Consider the following 22,957-nt stretch of genomic DNA (forward strand, 5'->3'; position numbering starts at 1 on the left):
TGTGCTATGAAATGAGACCAGTGGTGTGCACCATTTAATCCAGTACATGCAGAACCTGGAGGTAGTGCCTGGTTCCCTCACAGAAATCAGTGTTTGTAGGATCTTTGGGAGGGAGACTGTACTTTTCTTTGGTGTTGATCTCTTAGGGCAGTAAAATCATGGCCCACCACTGGAACTGCTTGGCACTGCTCAAGTACACATAATAAACAACAGTACTACTCATTTTCAGTTGGCAAAACCCTTAAAAACCCTCCAGCTTTACCTGACCTCTATGGAAAAATGCATCCCTGATAGGCAATTTTCACTGGTCCCCTAGTTGACCACTAAAGATGGTTGCAGGGGAGAAACACTTCTGATAATGGATAATAAATAATATAAAGCAGGAAGGGTTTAAAAATAGCCCGACAGTTTCCTTTCTTCTCTCCTGGGAACCTTCTGGGTCTGAAAAGCAAAACACTCAAAGCAGGGTCAGGAGCCCAAGTTCAGGATGTTTGCTCAGCACAGCTAACCCCAAACACTCAGCTGTCAGGGGCCAGACTCTTGAAAAGAGTGAGACTCAAAGCAAGTAACTTTTCAGGGCTTCTGATTTGCCTGTAAGCATAGAGCCGAAAGAGAACACACAGAATCACACCCTCAGAACTCTCCCCTACACTCCTGAAGATGTAGAAATTGTTGAAAAAGTATTTTACAAGCACATGACTCCAGGAGCAAGGGACCTAAGGAAATGGTCAATGATTGAGTGACAAAGAAAATACCATCATTGACTTATACTTGACAAACTCAGCAAAACCATTTCACGACACACTGTTTTTTGCACTGACATCAGCTGTGTATGTCCCATTGACTTCAGCAGGCCCAAGAACTGGGTGCCCCAGGAAACCCCTTACTTTGTTTCTTTCTGCCACTGTAAAATCAGCACTTGGCTGAGTAAATGCAAACCTATACAGCCAACACCCGAGCATCTACAGGCATCTGTGCTCCTCTGCCAGTTTTGTGGAGTGGGTACCACAGAGAGGCTTTTGCAAACACAAAGCCAGCCTCCTGGTTTAGCTCAATGCATTTGGGTCAGGAACCACAGATTCAGACCTTTTGTTTCTTAATAACCAGGCTCAATGACCTCGAGTCAATTCTCCCCAGCTCGTACAAGCTCACACACATGGCCTGTGAGCATCCTCCTCAGTTCTACTCTCCACCCCTCCCAGCAACTGCTCTCCTTTACTTTCATCTCACTGTTTCACTTCCAGGAAGGGCTTTTCAATGTATTTCCTACAGGACAAAACTTGTTGCCCAGTTCCCGTGCTCGGTATTGCTGGTTGGGTGTGTTTGATTTTGGTTTTCCTTTTTCCATGAGGCCACAGGCTGAGTGAGCAAGACTGCCCAGCCCAAAGCATCAGTCTGAAACACTTTCACAGGGGTTGCTGCCTCCCACATGGCATCAGGCTGCTTGCAAACACCCCCAAAGCCTTGCCACTGTCCCAAGGGAGCGCACTGGCACCACCTTGCAAAACCTGTGTTTCCTTTGAAGCCTCAGTGAGCCTACAGCAGGACAGATGTCAGAGCACAGAAGTGAAGTTTATCTTGGCCTCAACCACAGAAGGCAAGCATCCCCCCCAGCCACCTCTAGCAGAGCCCTGCACAAGCATCACGTACCACCAGCTTCTGCTGTGAACTGGGACCCAAACCAGCAGCCTCCGATGGGAGCCAGACTGTTTTATATGGGAGTTGTGACATCATCCAGTTTCTGTCCCAAGCTCAGGCACCAACTGACAAGCTGTGTCGAGTCAATCCCTGCAGTGGTCTGTGTCAGGCTGCTTGCTATAAAATGGAGACAATAACAGTTCCTTCTACTGTAGGGGCTGGGGAAGCCCTTTCCATGGCTGTTTGTACAGCACTCTGGAGGAAAGAGTTTTTAACTCTTTAATAGAAAAGAATTTTTAACTGAAAGTCAGGCTGTTTGTTACACTTGCATCGAGTCTTAAATCAAAACTTTTAGACATTCAGATTTTAATTTGGAAAACTTTCATTTCCACTGGCCAGGCTCAACTGGAAGATTATTTAATAATAAGGAATAATAAACTATCTCTTCTACTTCTGGACAAGGGAAAAGCCTCCAAGCTTGTGCAAGAAGGGAAAACAATGTCTCTGCTTCATTCAGTACAATCTGTATATAGATGTCAGGTTAGAGCAGTTGCTTCCAAAATCTGTGGAACAACAGATCACAGCCAGCCCTCAGTCCCTCGCAGACCCAATTCTCACTTGCAAGCACAATCAATGCCCCTATTTAACCAGATTTTAGGGTGAGTCACACACATATCACTTGCCCAGGCTTACAGCATCATGGATTTTACGACATTCTCTGCTGAGTATTTCGGATCACTTGCCCTGCCTGCAGGTTGTGGGTATTTCTCAGGATCGTTTCCCTAACAGATCAGGACTATGAACTCTCTGTGCTGGCAGAGAGGAAGATTGAGGCTGACTCAAGCTCTCCTGCACTGCTTGTCCCTTTTGCTGGTGACACTGCCTCCTCCCCACAGCCCCCATGGGCAGCTACAGATTAGGCACCAGGTTAATTCAGGAACACAGCTTGCCTCCAGCCTCTCTGAGCACACCAAACGTCTTATGCAGCAATGCAAGCTCTTAAATAGTGTCAGTTCCTAGTAGAGGAAGCACATCACATCCCTGGGCAATTAGGATCCAAAACTCTCCATCCAGCTAGGCTGTGTTTCATTTCCTGCAGCCCCTGCACACAGCTGGGCTCCAGCATCTCCTGTGGAGACTGCAGACTCCTGAAGTTCTGCAGTGGCAATACAATTATGCCAGAAGCCTTGGAGACTTGAGAGCTTGCAGGAATATTTCTCCCCAATCCTACTTCTTATTCCATCCATTTGCCTGTAAGTATTTGAGCATCTTCCATTAGGGCAGCAAGTGACAACATAAACCTGTTTTTCAAGCTTGCTAACCTCTAATAACTTAGCAGAACAAAGCTAACACAGGGGGTAGAGGGGAACCAAGCCATTTTCTAAGAAACAACTGACTACAGCACACTTTGTGTGGGCATTTCTGGTGAGAGGAGCCTTGATTCCTTTGCAGCAAAGTGCCACACAGCCATTTACAGTGAAAAGAAAATAACCAGAAAAATAAGAGGCAAAATGTGACTACTAAGATTAAAATATGCCCAGGATGTCGAAGACAATAGGGTCCATCTCATGAAAAGCACCAAGACACACGAGCATTTTGCAGAGCAGCCATGGCAGGGGGATGCAGGAAAAGAGGCACGAAAGCTTTCCCACAGCTGGCTGCTTCAAAGAGGATCACAAGATATTCCGGGAGTTTTACTACACATTGCGAGGGAGCTGGGTCACAGCTTTTCCCTTTTCCACATGCTTCTCTGCTGCCAGCCGCAGCGCTCCCCCGAGGGCGGGGTTCAGCAGGCATTAAGCTGCTGAAGCCTGACACACTGCAGACGCACCAGAGCTCCTCTGGTAAAGACTATTATTTCTTGGGCTGTTTGTCTTTAAAGGCAGCTTTTATCTCCCTATCACCTTTCTGCCAGAACGCTTCAGTCAGCTTTTTTAACAAATACCACCTAAGGTGCTTGTAACCAAAAGAAAAACAGGAAAAACATTTTTCTGTGTTGCTTAGCGATCAGCATTCAACAAGTTGAAGTCTCCCAGGTGCTCAGAGTTATTGCAGTTTCCATCCTCGCTTGCATGGGCCCTCTGCATAACAGTTGGGTAAAGAAAAATCACTGGTAGAAAAAGAAGAGAAGGGTTATGAAGCCACAGAAATTGGCAGGGAAAGATGGGAATGTGTGCAGCCCCTGGAGACAGGGAAAACTCATTCCTCAAAACAAACCAGCCCTGACACAGTGAGATTTCATGACCTATTTGAAACACAAGTGATTGCTAGTGTTGGGCAACGTCCAATGGCGGCAGCACCCCAAGCCTTGTAGGGTCCCCCAAGAGCTGGAGTCACACTCCCACAGGCAGCTCCTCCCTTCCTGAAGGGCACCCCAAGTGCTGCCAGTCCCTGTCCTGCTCAGACATGCGGCAGCCATGGGCCACGCAGAGGCACAAAGCAAAGTGAATTTGCCTTCCAGCTGCAGCGCTTCCCAGAAGAAATTCAATCTAAACTTATTCCCCCCACTGAACCTTTGGCAAGGAAGGTTATAGTATCACTGAATCATTTAGGTTGAAAAAGACCTTTAAGATCATGAAGTCCAGCTGTTACATGCTGGATTTTCTGTGCAGGTGATTGTTCCTCCTCCAGCATATTTGTACCATGCTACTGTGGCCAGACTGGGAGCAATAGCTCTGTTCAATATCCAAAATATGTACTGCAACAACCACTGCCTATGAAACTGAGAGCAGCATCACACGCTGCTAGAGCTTTGGGATGCTCATGTCTTTGCCTACGTAGGGCTGAGTGGCCCCATCTCTCCCATCCCAACTCCCCCCAGTCACCGGGACAGCAGCAAGTGCTCTCCATGGCCAGGCTCCTGAGCTCAAGTGGAAAAGAAACAGAACAAAGCTTTGGCTCTGCTCACCTTTCAAAAATACATTTAAGGGCAGGCAGTAAATTTTTCCACCACCAACAACTAGCCAAAATGAGACGTTCACCTGAATTGTGTAAAAGGAGGCTCTCAGAAAGAGGCGGCTCTGGCAACTGATCAACAGAGAAATCCCAGCAGGTAACAAAGCAGCATTGTTTGGCAGAGGATCTCTCCTCCTCATCAGCTCCTATCCCAGCACGTTCTCCAGCCTTGCTCTCACTCACGCCTTCCCTGGCCAACGCAGGAGCTGCTGTATCCGCGAAGACGACATGAACATTGCTGTGCCAGGCTTACAGACAGACGTGGAACTTGGACTGGCCTTTGGATCCCACTCCCAACCAGGGGAGAGGGAGGGCAGCTTCATTCTGCTATCCTGCTGGCTCTCCTCCTGGTCTAGAGAATGTGGTGAGGAGGTCACCCCCTGCCCTCTGCCTGGGCGATAGCTCCTGCCAGCATATACACAGCATCACTGAGTGCCTGCACTTGTACTACATCTGAGGATGTGCTCTGACTGACATTGCTGGTTCCCACTGGCGACAGGGATGCAGGTTTCCATCTGTGTGACTTCCCCAGCATGCTCAGACACAGCTCCCTGAACCTGATCAGCACCAAGCATTCCCCGTGTCGCTGGAATGATGCGTCCAAACACACACAGGGGATGGAATTTTGCCACAAAGCTGCTAAGAAGTCCGAAAGAAATGTTGATGCCACAGCACAATCACAGGGAAGAAGCACACAGAGTTGATATGTTGCATGAGACTAAATTTTGTCCAAAGACCAGCTTAAACATGGGAGCCAAACAGGCTGCAAGATGCTGAGCTGCAGTGCTGAGCTCATCTGAAGAGCTACAAGTAGCAAAATGAAAAAGATTTACATGTAGCCTAGGTTTAGTACAGAAACTTAGCCCAGTATAGGAATAAGGTGGAACAGATTTAAATGTCAGATCCTCAAATAAGTGAAGCAACAGGAAGGTGTACCACGCACATAACATTAATAACAAGTATATAACAAAGTTTACTTAAAATAAGAAAAATAAATTAAACAGGAACAAAGCCCCTTAGCAGGGGATATGGAAAAGGATGTTTCAACAATGGTCCTTTATCTCCTTTGGCTGCAAAAACGTCAAGGAAAGCATACATCAAAACTCAGATGTGTTGGAAAGGTGCTGTGAAAGCGGCAGGAAAGCTGACTTGAGCTGAAGTGAGAAGTGAAACCTGGAGCCAGGCTTCAGGGGAGGGAAACACTGATGTGACTGAAAGTGAGCAGCTGAGAGAGGAGCCACAGGGCCTGGAGCAGCCATAAGGGATGAGGGAGAGGAGCTGCAGGAGCACAGCAGGAGACATCCAGCAGCTGAGCAGCAGGCAGAGCACCCAGGAGCTTGCTGACACCGTGTGGCCCCTGCCCAGCAGCTTTGGCCAAATTCGCCTTGGTCTGGGCCTGGGACACAGTGAGTGAATGTGAAAATATTCTGCTAACAGCCTGAGTACACACTTCCTGTGTCAGCCACTCGAGAATCAGGAAGAGGCTGGCAAGAGCTGGGAAGTTTCACTGCGCAGCCCTGAACCAGGTACGGCAGAGATGAAACAGTGACATGGCTGAAAAGCCAGCTAAGAATTGTAAGAGCCTGTCAGTATTCTCACGTACTGTCAGACCCTCAGACAAAGGAGGTTGTTGTTTGTTTCTTTTTAAATATATATATATTTTTCCCTTTGGCAGTGGCTACTTTAGAAGGTTTCTGCTCTGCATTGTTCTAGTGGGGGAAGTTATTCCACTGCCTCTTTCAATGGCCAGCAAAACTCTTTTTGTTGTGGATTCTTGGCATGGAGGAGCAGTGTTCTTCCAAACAATACTGCACGCTGCTGGCCGAGGGCCAGAGTCATCTCCCGGTTACAGTGGCACAAATATCAACAAACTGGGTGAGTGCCACTGAGCCACACCACGGCACTGAATCTGGCCACAGTGCTGCCGACCCTATCCACTTTCTACTTTCAGGTCTATGATTTACGCTGTTTTTCCCTCAAATCCTGGCTCTGGGAATCACACTGAGTGGTGAAGAATTTCAGTTTTCATTAAAAAGGGTCATCCATGAGCACTGAAACTGCTTGTGTTGTTTCCTATGGTTCTGTGTATCAAGACTGTCTCTGGTGCCTAAAAATGTATGAACTGAGAATAAAAATGTTTTTGTGCTTAAAGTGTTTGGAAGCATCTCCCACGTGGATTTTCTAGTGTCTAATAATACACGAACTCATGCTACAGATGTTTTGGGGCATTTACGTGATTCTTTTCCTCCTCTCAACCATCTTGTTTCATCATTTTTGCACAGACTTAATTATCTGCCAGCCCTCAGCCCAATCTGCATGAAGCAGGGAAAACAGCTAGAAAACACAACCTGAGCTTTTGCAGGAGGGGCAGGGGCCAGAGGGCAAGTGAAACAAGCTGCTCCCTAAGGGTCTCATCCAGCTTCAGCGAGAGTTTCTGTGGCAGCAAGGCAGCATCCTGCCCCCGATGAGCTTCTCCCATCTTTCCCTCTCACGGCACAGAAGGCATGTGCTGATGAATCCATTCCTGAGCAGCCAGCACCATTGCAAGTCACATTTTTTTACATCGTAGCAGTATATATTAGATACACATCAATAGTTCATTACCCCATTGCTATTTCCACCGTGCTGGTGAAAAGCAGTGTCAGCATTTCCATCACACATGGCATGCAGGAGCAATGCCAGCCATGTGCCAAGTCACCTTTCTGTAAAAGCCAAGCCCCGGGAGAGTTCCCTTTCCCTTCTTCCTCACCCCAGGCTCTGGCACAGATTCACCAGCTCTTGCAAAGCTCTTTTCCAGAGTGGGCTCGCAGGAACATGACCAGTGGTCATGGGTACGTTTAGGAATTGAGGTTTGTTGTAGGTCTGGGATGGAGCCTTGGTGCTATGCTGTGACTGACTGGGGTGTGAGCATCAGCCACTTCCCCAACACTTGGAGAGTTGTGCCTTGTGCTGACCCCAAAATATCTGGGGAGAGATGTGCAGGGCCACTTCTCCCAGGGGCAAGGGCTGTGGGTGCGGAAGCATCGAGTCCTGTGCAGCAGGAAAAGGTGGAGCTGCATCCCTGTGGCTCGTCCACCTCCTCCCCTGTGTTTCCCCCATCCCTGTGCCAAATAGAAAGGGAAATCCGGGATTTTCAGCTGCTTTTGATCCCCTCTTGCTCCGCACACAACAGGGCAGGAAGGGATTAAGTCTCCATTTCCTGGCTCCAGCAGCTCACAGCGCTGCCCAGGTGAGGGACCCCCCAACGCCCCCATTAGGGGCTCCTCAGCTCGAAACTGCCACAGTGCTGGACCCCAAACTGCTGCAACAGCCGTCTCCATCCCACCTCCCCCTACCCTCACACATCTCCCCAGGGCCTCCTGATGTGCTTCGCGGCTGCTCTGCTCAGTCAGCCCAGGGTCTGGCACTGCAAACAAACCACACTTTCCCTCCTTCCTCACTTGATTGCAGTTTCTAACTTGTACATAGTTTCCAACATGGGAAGCAGGGTACTATAATGAAAGAAATCCCTAGACTCTCAGTGCAATGCACACAGGAGCTCCTAGAGGGAGAAGAAAGGGATGATCAGAAATAGGTTATTTTGAAGGTAGTTTTTCTGGGTGCTGTTTCCTGGCAGGCAGGAGAGAGAGCAAGCCCCCTGGATCTCAGGCCACCAGCGTTACCAGGGACATTGCTCTGCATTCGTTTCACCTGTGACCAACATCACAGCCAGACACAACCAAGACTGTCAAACAGCTCATCCCAAACTGCTCCTCAATACCTCAAAGTCAAGGGCTTGATCCTGCTGGCTATCCTCTGCAGCATGCAGTGCCTAAACTAAAAAGGCAATGGCAGCTGTGAGTGGGACGGGATCTGGATTCCCCATTCCCAGGCTGCCAGGGGAAATAAAGACCATGGTGTGCAGCTGCCAAGCGCTCCCACAGCCCCAGAGCACCCAGGGACAACCCCAGCACAAACCCAGAGAAGCCAGGAAAAGCAGAAGGACACGGGGCAGAGGAGATGCCTGCCAGCATCTGTGCAAAGATGACACAAGAAAGCCAAAAATCAGCCTTTGGATGTAAACAGCCCTTGGGGTTCACAAAATCAAGACTTCACATTAAGACAGAGGGAATTCCTTACCATAGAAGCACAGAGGAAGATGAGCACCTGAGACACTGCTCACACCCAGCATCTGGATGGAGGTAATGCTTGAAAGCCTCTGCTCCGGACCACAGCAGCAGGGTATACACTACTGCGCCAGCACCACACTCGCCTCCCCAGACACTGCGCACGATGCCCCATGCACATGACTCCAGGAGCCAGGATTTAAAAATACCAAGTATCACAAGTTCCACCCAAACCAAACCACCAGCCAGCCTGGCCCATTACATTACAGCATTGTCATATGACAGAGCAAACAGCTCCATCACTGGGCAGGAGGATCTGGTGAGAGCCATCTCTTCATGGCAAGATGGAGCCAGCCCTTTCAGCAATGTAAATACTAAAGCAATGCAATTAAAGCACTCCGCGTTCACAACAGACAGAGCCAACATAGAGCTGCATCTGGCTGTCCTCTGTTACTTGTGCTGTAGTGTCTTACCACCTTGTAAGCACATTGCTTTTTGCAGCAAAATGGTACTTGATTGATAGTCAGCACAGTCACCAAATCAAGCTGTTTCAGGACGGCTCCTGGCAGCATAGTGCCTTAACATTATGTGAATCTCACATGGCTGAATTCAGCCCTATGTGAATGCCACAGCACTGCCCTTCTATGCTTGATGATGCTTAAACAAAAAAGAACACTGTCCTATGCATGGGGACACTGGAGCAGAGTGAGGGTCAGCGCATCCACCAAAGCCACGTGTTGGCTTTGGACAGGTGCTGAGAGCTCCAAGGCATGTAGGTACTGGCCAAGGAGCAGCTGCACAGCAACTGCGTGCTGACATGAGGACATTTCAGCAACAACATGGACTGCAACTGCGGAACGTGTGTGAGCAAGAAGCAGTCACCACATCTGATAGCAGGCAGGTCCAGCTCAAGGCATTTAATTGTGTGTCAGGCACATGCAGAGCACACCTCATCCTCAGTATTGCCACTGTCTGCTGTCTCAGCTGCCCTGGGGCTTGCTGATTGCTGCCAAAACATGGGGTAAATAAATAGGGCCAGCTCTGATGGAGTCCCTGGATGAGAGATGCCCAGGGCTAAATCCATGCTATGCTGTCACATTTGTGGCTCTGAATGGGGTGAAACTCCTGTTTCTACTGTGTTTCCAGCTGGCATACTCCGAATCAAGTAGCTGTATCAATGATAGCCTCATTCACAGGCCAGCCCTGCTCTAGGATGCGGCAAGGTAATCCACGCAGAGGAGTGACAGGGCACACTGGCAGGCAGTTTTCTGATCTCTGCAGGATAGCCAGGGCTAAAGTACCACTGTGCTCTTGCACCAAGCAACACACCTCTGACTGGCGGGACCAAGCCTCTGACTGGTAGATCAAGCTACACATGGGCCAAGCAGATGCTTGGTGAGAACCACCCATCTCAAAATCTGTAAATAGAACACCCCAGAGGCTGCAATGACAAACCCTTGGGCAGAATGAACCCCCAGGGCAGGCTGTGCCCCAGGGAGCTCCACCACACACTGGTCAAGACTCCAGAGGTCTGCATTCTCATTTCACTTTGGCAAGTCCTACTAACTGCTTATTTAAAGTAACCTTGATATTAGTGGCCCAGCAGTCCCACGGCTGCACTTCACTTGTTTATTCAGTCAACACACACACATGTGGTAGTGAAGACTCTGGACACTTTAGTACCAGTGAACCAAACATAGCAGCAATTGGTGACCCTTCTCCCAACCCGTTAAGCCATTGTAAATACTCAGCTACCACACCAACCCTTCCCCTCCCTGAAGCCTTACCAAGGGCTGGAAACAGGGAATGATGCCACCCCAAAAGCCTGCCAAAGGCTCAGGCCAATTCTGTCCATGTCTGCAGCCCGTGGGGGTTTAACTGGCTTGCAGGACAGTGGTTAAATACCCTGCTACAGGGCTGATGAAACCAGCCCAGAGGTACAGATGTGGCAGGAGGTTACTTACACATGCTGCCCAGCGGTGCCACAGCAGCACCTTGAGGCACTTGTGCAGGAGCCACGGCCAGGCTTGAAGCTGCCCTATCCATGCACACAAGGCGTTGCACTGGCTCAGACCTTAGCCTGGCCAGGGCAAATCCCAGAAATCCAAGACTTTACAGCGTGCTCCTAAATTTCTGTCCTTGCAGTTGAGAATTCAACCTGGGAGACTTTTTCCATAGTTCCCAGTTTGCTCCAATAAAGTGGGTGACGATTCACCCAAGAGAAACACAGAGCTTGGCCAAGAGCAGGGACCGAGGGATTTGTTGGTTTTACTGTGATGTGGTCAGGAAACAGTCCTAGCACTCATTTTCAGCTCCTCCCTCTTGATAACATCTACCATATGCAGGCAGTGGAAAAGAAACAGCCTTTGATATAAACATGATAGTGTGATTCATTGCAAGGCTGTTTGCAGCTATCGCTTCACCCCAGAGCTTAGTGCATGGCTTCACCCTGTGACGAACGGAAGCACTAGTCCCACTGGCTCTTGGTTAAAGCCTTTCTGCCTGCAACGGCCACAAGCTGGCAGAGCCACACCAAAAGAGCAGAGGGATGCTGCTGAGGTTGCAGGAGATGTCAAGTGTCTCAGCAGGGCTTGGTTGCCAGCAAGCATTCATCAGCAGGACAAGAGGCTTTCACACTGTGCAACTCACCCCCTCACCAACTCACCCCATGGCCTGAAGGAACCCGCTGTATCTGTGCCCCACATGCAGCCCCTGGGAGGGAGCTGAGCCCCACTGACCCAACATCTACCTCCAGCCTTGGGGATTCAGTGCTCTAAGCTTGATGAGGAAGGTGTGTTTCCAGCTCCTTTGCAGTGCTATGAGGACAGCCATCACTGCCGCTGTGGGACACAACCCTTGACTGCCAGGGGTCAAGGGGGCTGGCCTTGGTTCCCATAGACCAAGTAGATACTTTCACCCATTAGTGCACAGGAAGTAATACCATTCCCACCCACTCCTGCACGGATTAATTAGGTGTCATTTATGCAGCACTCCAAGGTGATACCAGTGTTGCAGACAGGAACAACCAAGCTGGAAATAGTAATTCATCACTGCTGATCTGAAAGCTTTTCTTCTATGTGCCAAAGGACAACATTTCACCCAAGATACCTGGGTTGCAGTCAGCTAAAACACTTAAAGCTCAGCTGAACAAGATCTCAAATGCATCAAGGAATAAGCCTGTGCTACAGTAAACATGGGAACTAATAATCTGTTCCCATCTCCAACTCTTCAGAGCCTGACCCTAAGGCCAAACCAAGCTTTTACCTCCTCCTGTATTCCAGTACCTGGGAAAACATAGTATTAGAGGAATAAATTAGCATGTGAAATTTATCTAATTAGCCCACTGGAGTGGAAAATACTTGGTAACTACTTTGAAGTTGAACCTACTGTACTTATTAGGACATCACAGAAGAGAAAGGAAGGAAGCGAAGATGGGGAGACCACCAGGACAGGTTCCAGAGGACGCAACTGCCTAAGCAGCACAGAGTTTCACCTGGTCATGACTCTTTTCTTCTCAGTCTGCAGAGCTGCATTAAGTGTCCAACTCAGACACAGCTGTGCTGGAAGAGACCAAAGGCTGTGCTGTATTCCTCTCTAACTTGCCATTTACTGGACACTGCAACAAGGGAATATTTCCCAGTGATTTTCACTGTGACAAAGGGCTAAGCGTTAGCCTGGAATGCACAACCATGAGTGAGCTAACTGACCAGGAAGGAGGGAGGCACTGAGACTGCACATGGCCTGGGCAGCAGCACCCACCACTGCGTGACATCAGCCCAGTGTTTCCTTCCAGCCTGGCGGGCTCCAGTGCACAGGGAGCAGGTATTGCTGACAAAAGAACCGCCCATAAAGCTCCATCGTGTTAGGCAACTGGCTGAGATGCCACAAAAAGCTGTTACAGCACTTGCAACAGGCCGTTCATTGATTTCCCCATTTCCCAGATATAGAAACTTTTGTTCTTTTATTAGCGAAGCTTTGGAAATCCCTACCCGTAATAGCAAGAGAGGAACCCTGGGAAATTTTGCAACTGCTGTGGCTGAATTGAAAGGGAAGGAATGATGGCCCCACCAAAAGCCAGCAAGAGACAGAAACGAGAGACACCTCTGCCTGACACGCACCTCACGTTCCCCTTTCAGCTGACCACCCACTAAACATGGGCACAAGCAGCCCATGCCCCTCCAACCCATCCAGTGGCCTACTGCCTGCTGTTGAAATGCTCCCCAAAGGAGCCCCACTCCATGCTGGGACAGAGCAGTTTTCCTGAAAAACAGGAGTACGAGATGTTGCTCACCACAGAGGCTGCAAGGCACTTCAGAAAGAGGGGAGCTTGCTAATGGGGCATGATACTCCTTTGGCAAAGGGCAGGGAGGGTTGTAAAGTGCCAACTCAACTTCAGCGAGGCACTCACCACCCCAGAATATCCTTTGCAAAGGACAGCAGGACTAGGAGCTGGTGAGCTATGGAGCTGAGACCAGCAGTGCTGGGAAAACCTCCAGTTCCCTTCCTTTGAAGCTGATTTGTTTTACTCTGTCCCACCCCTGCCTCCTGCACACTTGCAACAGGCCAGGAAGGCAGTGCTGGGCCAGCCTGCTGCAGAGAAGGCAGGGTCTGACCACTTGTTAGGACATTCCTTGGATAATCCAGTTTCTGGACCCCCATCTCTTAGTAAAACTTCCTCTGGGTTCAAGCACCTAAAGGTCCCCATGAAATACAGCTCCTGAACTTCTTCCCAACCTGCTTGCTCCATTTCCAAGAAGAAAGGCCATTAGTGAGTCTGAAAGTCCTGAAATAGAAAGGGAAATGCCAACACAGCCTCCTCCAGGTGCCCATGCAAACTGTCAGAAGTGACTGCAGGGAGATGAGCAGGTACTCACATGCAGTGTGAGCATGAGACACCAAACCCTGGCAGGCTGGCGGGAATCTTTCAGCTGTGAAAGAAGAGTTTTCCCATCACTCCAGAGACAGAAATACTGATTAGGACTTCCCCACTGGCTTTTCCCCACTGGCCCATGCTTTGCAGCAGAGGGAGGTGCCAGCTCCATGGTGCACAGGAGCTGCTATGCCCCCAATTTCCAGGAATGGAATACAGGGAAAGCATCCTCGGTGCTGAAGCAGCAGCACGCAAGCACAGAGAGGCAGAGTAATCCCTAATCCACCTCCTGCTCACAGGTGCTGCCAGCCAATGCTCAGCCCTGAGGATCCCATCCTGTTCTGCTAAAGCACGAGAGAGCAGGGGATGAAAGCACCAGTGGAACCCTGTGCTGGGATAGGTGATCGCAGCTGGGAAACACACACAGTGCACATCCAGAGCCTCAATTTAAATGGAAACGGGGATGCTGGAGACCATGCTCCCAGCCTAACTTCATGGCAGTTTCCACAAGAAGAGCGCTAACCCTTTCAGTCTTGCACAATGGAGCCAACATGCCAGTAATGACCTGAGGGTTGGGGATGCCCCGATGTGCCAGATTAACAGAGCAGTGCCCCACCGTGACACAACCAAAACTCCCACCAACCTTTAAAACAGCGCACAACCACCTTAAAAATATTTTGTGCAGTAAACCCAGGAATGTGATTAGCAGCAGAAATCATTTCCAAGCAGCCCAGCGTTCAGTGCCAGCACTGCCCACGTCTCCAGCTTAGGTTTCTTGCTCTGCCGGGAGGGAAGCGAAGACTCCACCCCTGTCAGGCAAACCCTGAGGATGCCCTGGGCTGCATCACAGGCCACAGAGAAATCCAGCACCAGATCGCACGACTGAACAGGAACGGGTCTCGCATAGTGTAAGCCTTAAGAAACCTGCTGCTTAAAAAATGAAGCTACATGGGAAGCAAGCAGCGAGCCGCGGGCTCCCCGGCACCCGCCGCCCGGCTCCTCACACCGGCTGCTGGAGGCACCCGCCTCTCGGGCACGTTTCCCGGCACACCCCCCCAGCTCTGCAGTGGCCATCGCAGGTATCCTCATCAGAGCAGCAGCACAGGAGGTCCCGGCAAGCCCTTGGCGGGGGGGGGTGTTCTAAATATAGGAGGCTCCCTGCAAGTCCCCTGATCCTGCAGAGGCTGCTGCGCTGGGGCTTCCTGCCCCTGCCAAGATCCAACACACTGCCCTGCAAGAAAGTCCTCCCTGCTCCCAGGGAAGCAAGCTCCTTTCTGTACTGTCGTTTCACCTCTTCAAACACAGACGATGTTGAAGAGAAGGCAACATATCAACCATGATATCAACCATGACATATCAATTGTTTCCCATCAAGAAAATCCAGATTTAAGGCTCCTGCAGTGACAGTACAAACACTGAACACACAGAGTAAGAACATGGCTTTTCCCTGCTCCAAAATCAAAGGAAGTTCTGCCTTGAATTTTAACAGCACCTGGATCACATCCAAAACCCTTACACAGGTGGGACACCAACTGCTCACCACCTACCCCTCTGGAAAACAAGGTCCCTATTTTGGGTTTCCAGTAGCTTTATCACAGGTTGACTTCTTGTACGTCAGATTTGTGGCATATTTCTGTGAGGGGCAGAGTTAAGATGACAAGAGGAGTCCTCAGCAGGAATCCCCTGACCCGAGACACATCAGGAAACCTCTATCTCACTGCTGCAACCAGCACCATTTTTTACCTCGTGGACCAAGCCCTACTCTACAATGGCTGCACCTGCAACACAGCAGCAGAGCGAGAGGGCAGGATCAATACCCACACAGACAGGAGACGATGCAAGGCAGGCACCACGATGTGCCTCCCATATTTCACACACACCAGCCACTCCAAGGCAGCAGAGCCAGGACATACATGGCAAACACTCCCTTTCCCACTGCAATTCAAGGCTGTTTCCATGTAGGAAGGCTTCCCCTCCCTCCCAAACTCCTCCTTTAAATTTGGTGCCTTGGATGTGGCAAGTGCAAGACATAGTCTGTCTCAAAATACACTACTTCAGAGAGGAAACAGTCACATCTGGAGGCAGTGCCAGCTCTTGGCATCTTTAACTTTGCCAGAAGTTCATCACACCTAGATAGTGCTGGGGCAGGGTCACAGCACCTCTCCTTGCACACCCACCCCATCCCTGCAGCTAAAAATGGGCTAGCAGCTCACTTGCCTTCTACTTACATCATCATCCTGCACGCTCAGGGGGATATCCAACATGCACATCTGCACAGGCTGCACCAGAGCCTTCTGCACGTTGAACAAAGGTTTTGCCTCCATCTTCCCAGGGATGGAGGGGCTGCTCATCCTCCTCTCTCTCCTCTGCCCCTCCTCTTCCAGGAGCAGGTCCAGCCCAGGCAGCAAAACAGATTTGAGATTTCTCCCTGCTCGATTTTGTCAGCACATCTTGTCAACAGCTGCTGCTTCTGCTGCTCTAAGAGGTCTTATTTCCTTCCTTGCAAATCAAAGAGCAGTGAGGAGCTGCACCAAGAGGCTGTGTGTGCGCGTGTGTGAGCAAGTGCGCCTGTGTGTGTGTGTGTGTGCATGTAGCCAGCGATGTTCCCGAGGCTGGTGAAGCAGCCCCTTGCAAGCACGCCACGGCACACTGCCTTATTCCAGCCTCTCCTTTCTTTCAGGGCAAGCTCAGTGCTGGCTCCAGCTGCTGCTTTGCACTGGTGTGAGGTTTTCAGCCTCATCTACATGCACAGCACTTGCAAACCCTGTGCATTGTCCCAGAGACACAACAGGTCCTGCCTGCGGTTGATTTCAGATTATGCTCAAACAGTGTCTGCAGCAGCTACAGCATTTCACTCTGTCTTTTGTGGCAGGCAGACAAGCAGAGCTGGAAGGATGAGAGGGTATGAGAAAGAGAGCATGAATGATCGGAGCTACAGCCTCCTTTTTTCATTCCTTCTCTCTTCCATCCCTGCTTTCCATTGTCCAAGGCAGTTTCAGCTCAACGCCCTCCTGTACTCCAAGGACCACAGTGAGGCTTAAATAATTCACAACTGGGGAGCCTTATGGCAGTGCAGCGTGGCAGTAAAAGACAGTGAATATTGATGTGCAGTTCAATCCTGCATGGAAAGTTTTGCCCAGGTGAGTATGGCACCGGTTGACTTTTCCATCAGAGGGAGACAGCGACTCTGACACAGTTTTGCTAAAAAGAGTATGGCACAAAATGGGGTGGTTTTGCTACAAAGGGCATCTTCCTGCAGAATGCACACCAACAGGAGCAATAGGATGAGAAAGCAGACACGGAGCAATGTGTATCTCACAGGTGTTATAACTCTCACAAGGAAGAGTAAACCTGTGGCCAAGTCTGAGCCATTTTCTCATCCTCAGCTGCAGAGACCTGGCTTAGTAACAGGGCAAGACACCCCTCCAGCGATGACAGCAGTAGACAGAAGCAGTTTGGTGGATTCATCCAGCCACACCCAGCAAGGGGACTCACTGGGACCAGTTAAGCACCAACACAGGGGCTGCAAAATGCCAGGGCAAGTCAATACAAAGTCCTCGTTGCTCTCAAACAGGAGTTTACATCCTTTGAGCTGCCCTTCTGGCTAGGCTCAGGAGGGATGATAAGTAGGGTGAACAGACCCTGCTCCAGCAGGCATTTTTAGGTGGTTTCCCATGACTGCAGGCAGCAGCGGGTCCCACTCTGGGGCTGCCTTTTGCCAGGAAAAGGTTTGGGACAGGGCAGCTCTGTCCCGGCTTTCCCAAAACCAGCTGCTGCCTTGAGGCCACAAGCGCAGTGTGTGGCATGCCCGGGTCTCAGAGTAGAGTGAGGAGCCCTGCTGAGCGGGCATTCCTGCGGTGTTAGGTAAACTGGGCTGGGCCAGCCCTGCTCAGCGCCCAGCCAGAGCGGGGCTGAGTCACTACCGCAGGAGCCAGAGCTGGCTGAGATGCCGGGGTTCGACAGGTCTCACACACACTTGCAGAGCTGGGCACCTTCCCAGCGCACTGGTGTGGAGCGTGGGACTGTAGCAGGGTGCAGCCCATCCTTCCTGCAAGAAACACAAGAGTGAAAAACCCAGTGTTTACATCCTGCGGGAATGGGAATTCATGTACAAGCCTGAAACAAGACTGGATGGGATTAAACCCACCATAAAATATGTTTTAACTGGAAATTGGGCAGATTTTTCAATCATTGTATAGCTGAGATGAGCAGCAGCTACACAGAGGGCAGAGCTGCAGCAGCCTTGGGAATGTCTTCACAGGAGAAGAGAGAGGGGACATCACAGCTCAGCACATGGACAAAGCAGTATTTCCAGGGCCATCTCCCAACTTCTAGATGACAGCATTTTGGCAACTGCCTGTCTCTTTTCATCACAGAGAGGTAGTGCCACAGCCCAAGAAACACCCCGGCATGTCAGTCAGTATCCCTCTACGTGGATGATGACTTGGTGACTTAATACAACGTGTGCTCCCAAGGAGGACAGTCCCACATTTCACACTGCTATCATAAGCAACAAAATCTGTCCCCAGCACAGACAGTTCCCATAGCTCTGATTCCAGCAAATGTGACTCAAACCCTTGCCTCAGCCCAAGCTCAGGTTACTCGCCTCCCCACAATAGCAGGTAGGAGAACATCGCTTTCCAATAATAATCTTCCAGTAACAATCTTCCAGTAACAAGCTGGGTTTGGCCAGATGGAATCGCACCTTCCAAAGGGCCTAAGTGACTGCATCAACATCCTTAGAAGGACACAGATTTCACAGTCCAGTGCCAGAGTCTCCAAGGGCTACCATCCACAGGAACCCACTTATCACCCTGGTCAGCAGCTATTCTTTACCATGGGAACAGGAGTCTCTGCAAAGGTAGTGTGAAGCTGTAGCAGTCCCATCACCTGCGGGTGCCCAGGTCTGCGGGATCTCCCCTGGACTTCACAGTAACAGCAAGGGATAGACAGCAGAGTTTGCTACCCCAGAGCACAGACTTCTGGCAGGAGCTCAGTCTGCTCTACTGGTCCCCAGAACACAGCATGGTTCTGCCAGGCAGCTGTTGACACCAAAGGGTTGTCCTAAACCTTCTGGAAAAGTCACAAGCCACGCAAGCAGACTGTGAAGGAAAGCAAAACTACAAGTGCAGAGTCCCAGGAGAGACGCCAGGCAGCACAGCAGTGGCTGAACAAAAGAACAGCCACACTGGAGAACCACCTCCAGCTAACAGGAACGGGACAGAGTGGACAGGGGCTGATGGGACATGAGGGCTGCTGTGTATGGAAGGCTTCAGCCAAAGGTAACCAGACAGATGTGGGTATTCACACGGTCCCAGAGACGGCACAAAACCTCCTCATGCCAACTCGTACACATCCACCCACCGGTCTCCCCAGGCACCTGCATAAGTCACTGGGGAACATAACATTCCTTCAACAGAAACAGGCAAAGTGGTTTTGAATGATTTTGCATCAGGATATTTTCTGCAGAATTACAAAGCAATGATTTCCCCAGCACTAAACCAACCCAGACAGAATGATCCTATGCAGGCTTCTGAATGACAGCCTCATCCTACTGCTCCTCCAGTCTGCCTGGCATGAGTGCTACAATCTCAGATCCTCCAGCAACAGCAGCAGAGTACCTTAAACACACCACTGCACAGATAGCAGAAGAGCCATTCTCACAGACAGGATGCACCCACTGCTGCAGCCCAGCAGCAGCGCGTTCAACCCCAAGGAGTGGGGAAGCCCTGCAAAGGGTGCAGGAGAAATCTCCCCCTGGTACCACCTTGGCACAGTGGCCACTTCTGGCAGGCAGGGAAGCCCTAGCACAGCCACTGATGCTTCCCCATTTCATTCTGCACTAGAGCTCTATTGTTTCCTGCAGATCCAGCTGAGCAGATAAAGCACATCATGAGACCTAACTGCTTAGCAACCATTACTGGAAAAACACTGTTTTCCAGCAAGTTTTGGCAGGAACAGAACAACTGCAGGGCAAATAAACTGTGATCCCTATGCTTTATGTATCCTTCTCCCAACTTCTTTGCTGCTGCCCCAGGGAGAAATGGAGTGCTGCACTGGGAAGTGCACCCATTCCTTAAGGTATGAACAGCCTTTACCACCCTGCAAGCACATCACTTTGGGCACACCGCGATGGACCAGGACTGAATCTCTGCATAGGTGGATACACATTTCAGTGACAAACTCATGCATAGGAGGATCTTAGTACCCAGCATAGCTGCAGTGGCATAAATGTTCAGAATGATCCAAGAACTGGTGACCAGCCTCTCCCACCACACTGGTTGTTCCTTACACCAAGTGATTCACAAGGACAAAGGCCCACCTAAGAAGGGCTGATTCCAATGCTTGATGCAGTCAAGTGAAGACTTACACAAAATTAAACGAATTCCACAGAAATAACAATGGCAAGTTTGTTTTTCAAAGGAAATTGCAACTCCGGATGCTATCCTCAAGCCCAAATGTCATGGCATCCTACACATGCACCATTTGGTTTTGAAACAACACAAACCAACTGGTTTATTTTCACTGTGCAAGGCTGATAGAAAGGCAAAGAGGAAACAAAGCAGCATGATGGGTGAAAGGCAAATGGAAAATCCCAACAGTTCTTCCCCTCTAACAGTTCTCGGTAATAGAAAGGGGAAACCTGCTTTCAAAAACACAGAAATCCCAATCTGAAGCATCCCCCTGAAGAAATCTGGCTTTTACAGAAAGCCTGTTGATAGATTTAGAGGCAGATACAGGAAGCAGACAAGAAGACGGATGCCTAGTGGGACTTGCAGGAGACCAGGAGCCAGTAGGATACCCATTTCTTAGTGAAAATCAAATGCATCTTGATACATAAGTTCATAGGTGCCTCTGTATATCCCATGTGAAATCCATCTGCCTTGTCCCAAATGAGTCGTGAGAAGAAATCCCATTGCAGATCCCACTGCACCCTTGTTCTGATGTATTTATTTGAAGAAGCCACCCTTGTTCCTTCAAAGTTATTCCCAACAGCGGCCGTAGCTCATGCTGCAGCTCAGGCCTCTGTAAAGCCCATCTGCCATTCAGCATCCTGAGGCGGATAAATTCCCATGCTCCCCAGAAGAAATACATATGCAAAATTAATTTGCAATCGAGCCTGTGCAAAGCATGGGGCGGCCTTTTAATAGCTGCAGAGTAGCAACTATCCATGCAAAGTGAAGCCAGCAAGCATTAGAGGAGGGGTGGGGGAAACCAATTAGTTTTCTTGGGATTCCTCCACACATTTTCCACTTGGGGGATTTCGATTTTCATACTCTCCTGAGGGCAGAGAGTGCACCCTGTGAGCCATCATGTCCCAGAGGGGAGGGACGGGGACATTTCCCAGTGGCCACCCCTTATGGTCCTGTGATGCAGCTGTGCTGGACCAGTCTCCATGGAGACTGTCACTGCAGCAACAGAGACCAGAGGTGCAGCTCATGGCACTGCAAGAAGACGCAAACCAGGACAAAGACCACCCCTCTCCCATAGAATAGGGACCATCAGGTACCCATGTGCCTCATTTCCGCTTCTGAGACTATTTCCCTGCATTGGCAGGATAAAAGGGCTCTGCTGCTTGTGATCCAGCTGCCTCATCCCATGCTGAAAGCACTTTACCCTGCTGAAATCAGTCCCACAGGAGCTGATAATATTGAGCTGTCACAGTAGGTAGAGCATCGGGAGGGAGCCATGCTCAAAGCTGTCATGGCAACAGTTTATTGAGTTTCCATAACCACCCTCTCTCCAGGTGGGGACAGACCCCAGGCTGGGGACACTGATGCAGTGTCCTCTGCCTTTACAGGAGGCCCCACCAGAGCAGCACACAGCCCGGGAGGTGGAACGGCCTCCCTCCAGCACCATAATGGTCTCTTGCCACATAAACAGAACAGCCATCAACTGCCTGTGCTGTAAATAGGATGAAACTCAGCCCTGGAGGCCCACCATTGATTTTCACTGCCTAACAACAGGAAAGCTTTACAATCCTATTAACTAAACACCCTTTCAAGCAGCACTGGGACGTGCAGAGGGGAGCTGTGCAGCGCCTAGCTGCAAGAGGTGCTGGTAAATTCCCCAAAAGCTGGGCTGTGACTCCTGCAGTGGCTGGTGCCACGTCAGTGGTGGCCCCTGCAGAGGCAGGTTGAATCCCACCAAGAAACACAGGCTGCAGGTCACTGGCCAGAGTGCAAAGGAGCGAGCAGGCCTTGCCCAGGAAAATGGTGCCCACATGGGAGAACTTAGAAGGACTTGAGCCCTGAAATATTGACAAATATCACTGCATTTCAATCTCTTCCTAATTACCACCTGGTCATATCTGTAGGTGCTTCCTTGCAAAAGATAGACTGCTTTGGCCAAAATACATAAACATTTCATAGAAAAATATGAATTTCATCCTAGGAGAAAGGATAAATCTCAGAATACTATTTGCAAAATGTTTCAAGATTATATCCCTCCTCTCCAGTTTGCAGCAACAGCCAGTATGAAAACAAAAGTAAACCTTTCTGGGAATGTGAAGTCCCAGCTTCCCAGCCAGCCCCAGGGAGCCCAGATCCACATCGCATCTGCACATGAGGGCGAGAAACCTGCGTCCAGTGAGCTCAGAGGATACTGCTATGCCACTCACAGGGACGGGCACTGGCACAGCCGTGGGCGTTGTGACCAGGCCTCCTCCAAGCACCACAGGAGGGGCCGTGCCACCGTACAACACAGGGGTGCCTGGCTGATGCCTCATCCGACCAAAGTCCCTCGGGGTCCAGATCCGCCTCCAAATGGCATGGCTGGGATATCTGCAGCAGTTAGCCTGAGGACAAGGGTCTGTGCTGCAGCAGGAGGGAGATAAACGCCTTTGCACCAGAGGAAACGCACCTTCCCCAGACTGTCTAAGCATTTATCAGTCATCTCCCCTTCCCTTCTTTTCAATCAGTTAATCACACAGCATTGCCAATTGCCAGACCTAATATTTTTCACAATGGGTTAGGAATGCAGAGACACAGGATGGGCACTTTGTCAGAGGACACGATACTGCCAGCATCCCCATCAGTACCACCTGCAGTGATGGAGCAGGAGGCTGGGCTCACCTCTCTGAAACAAAACTCTCCCTTCCTTTCAGTGTTTATTCCACAGGGAGGCAAAACAGATTGCCCTCCACAATCACTGGGACAGCAACCTGTCCAATTCCCCCATACGAGGGACAAGGCTATGGGGCCACAGGCTCTAGTTAGCAAATCCACCACACCGAGGCACCGCACTTGCACCAACCTCCTTATATTGGTGCCACAGAGGACAGCACAGCCACCAGAAGTGCCAGCCTGTCACCATGGAAATGCTGAATGGGAGGGTTTGAAGGCTGCTGGGACTTTCAACAGGGCCCTTTGTACAAATGCTCAGGGCT

At 50.2% G+C, this 22,957-nt stretch overlaps 1 protein-coding gene across 2 annotated transcripts in view; it reads right to left on the reverse strand.

Moving 5' to 3' along the window:
• The window catches only part of RALGDS (ral guanine nucleotide dissociation stimulator), a 55,795-nt gene that overhangs the window by 26,838 nt on the left and 6,000 nt on the right, over positions 1-22,957 (reverse strand). The window contains exon 1 of one of the 2 annotated variants that reach the window (XM_061476636.1): positions 15,798-16,226. The exons of the other annotated variant lie outside the window; for it this stretch is intronic. Within the exon in view, the coding sequence (XP_061332620.1) occupies positions 15,798-15,920 (123 nt within the window). The 5' untranslated portion in view covers positions 15,921-16,226. Of the gene's footprint in view, positions 1-15,797; positions 16,227-22,957 lie in introns of those variants that run through there. 2 annotated transcript variants of the gene reach the window in all.

The sequence above is a fragment of the Pezoporus flaviventris genome, unplaced genomic scaffold (assembly GCF_033815535.1).
Source record: "Pezoporus flaviventris isolate CSIRO_AGI_PZ_B2104156 unplaced genomic scaffold, CSIRO_AGI_Pfla_v1 ptg000097l, whole genome shotgun sequence".
Classification (NCBI taxonomy): Eukaryota; Metazoa; Chordata; class Aves; order Psittaciformes; family Psittacidae; genus Pezoporus; species Pezoporus flaviventris.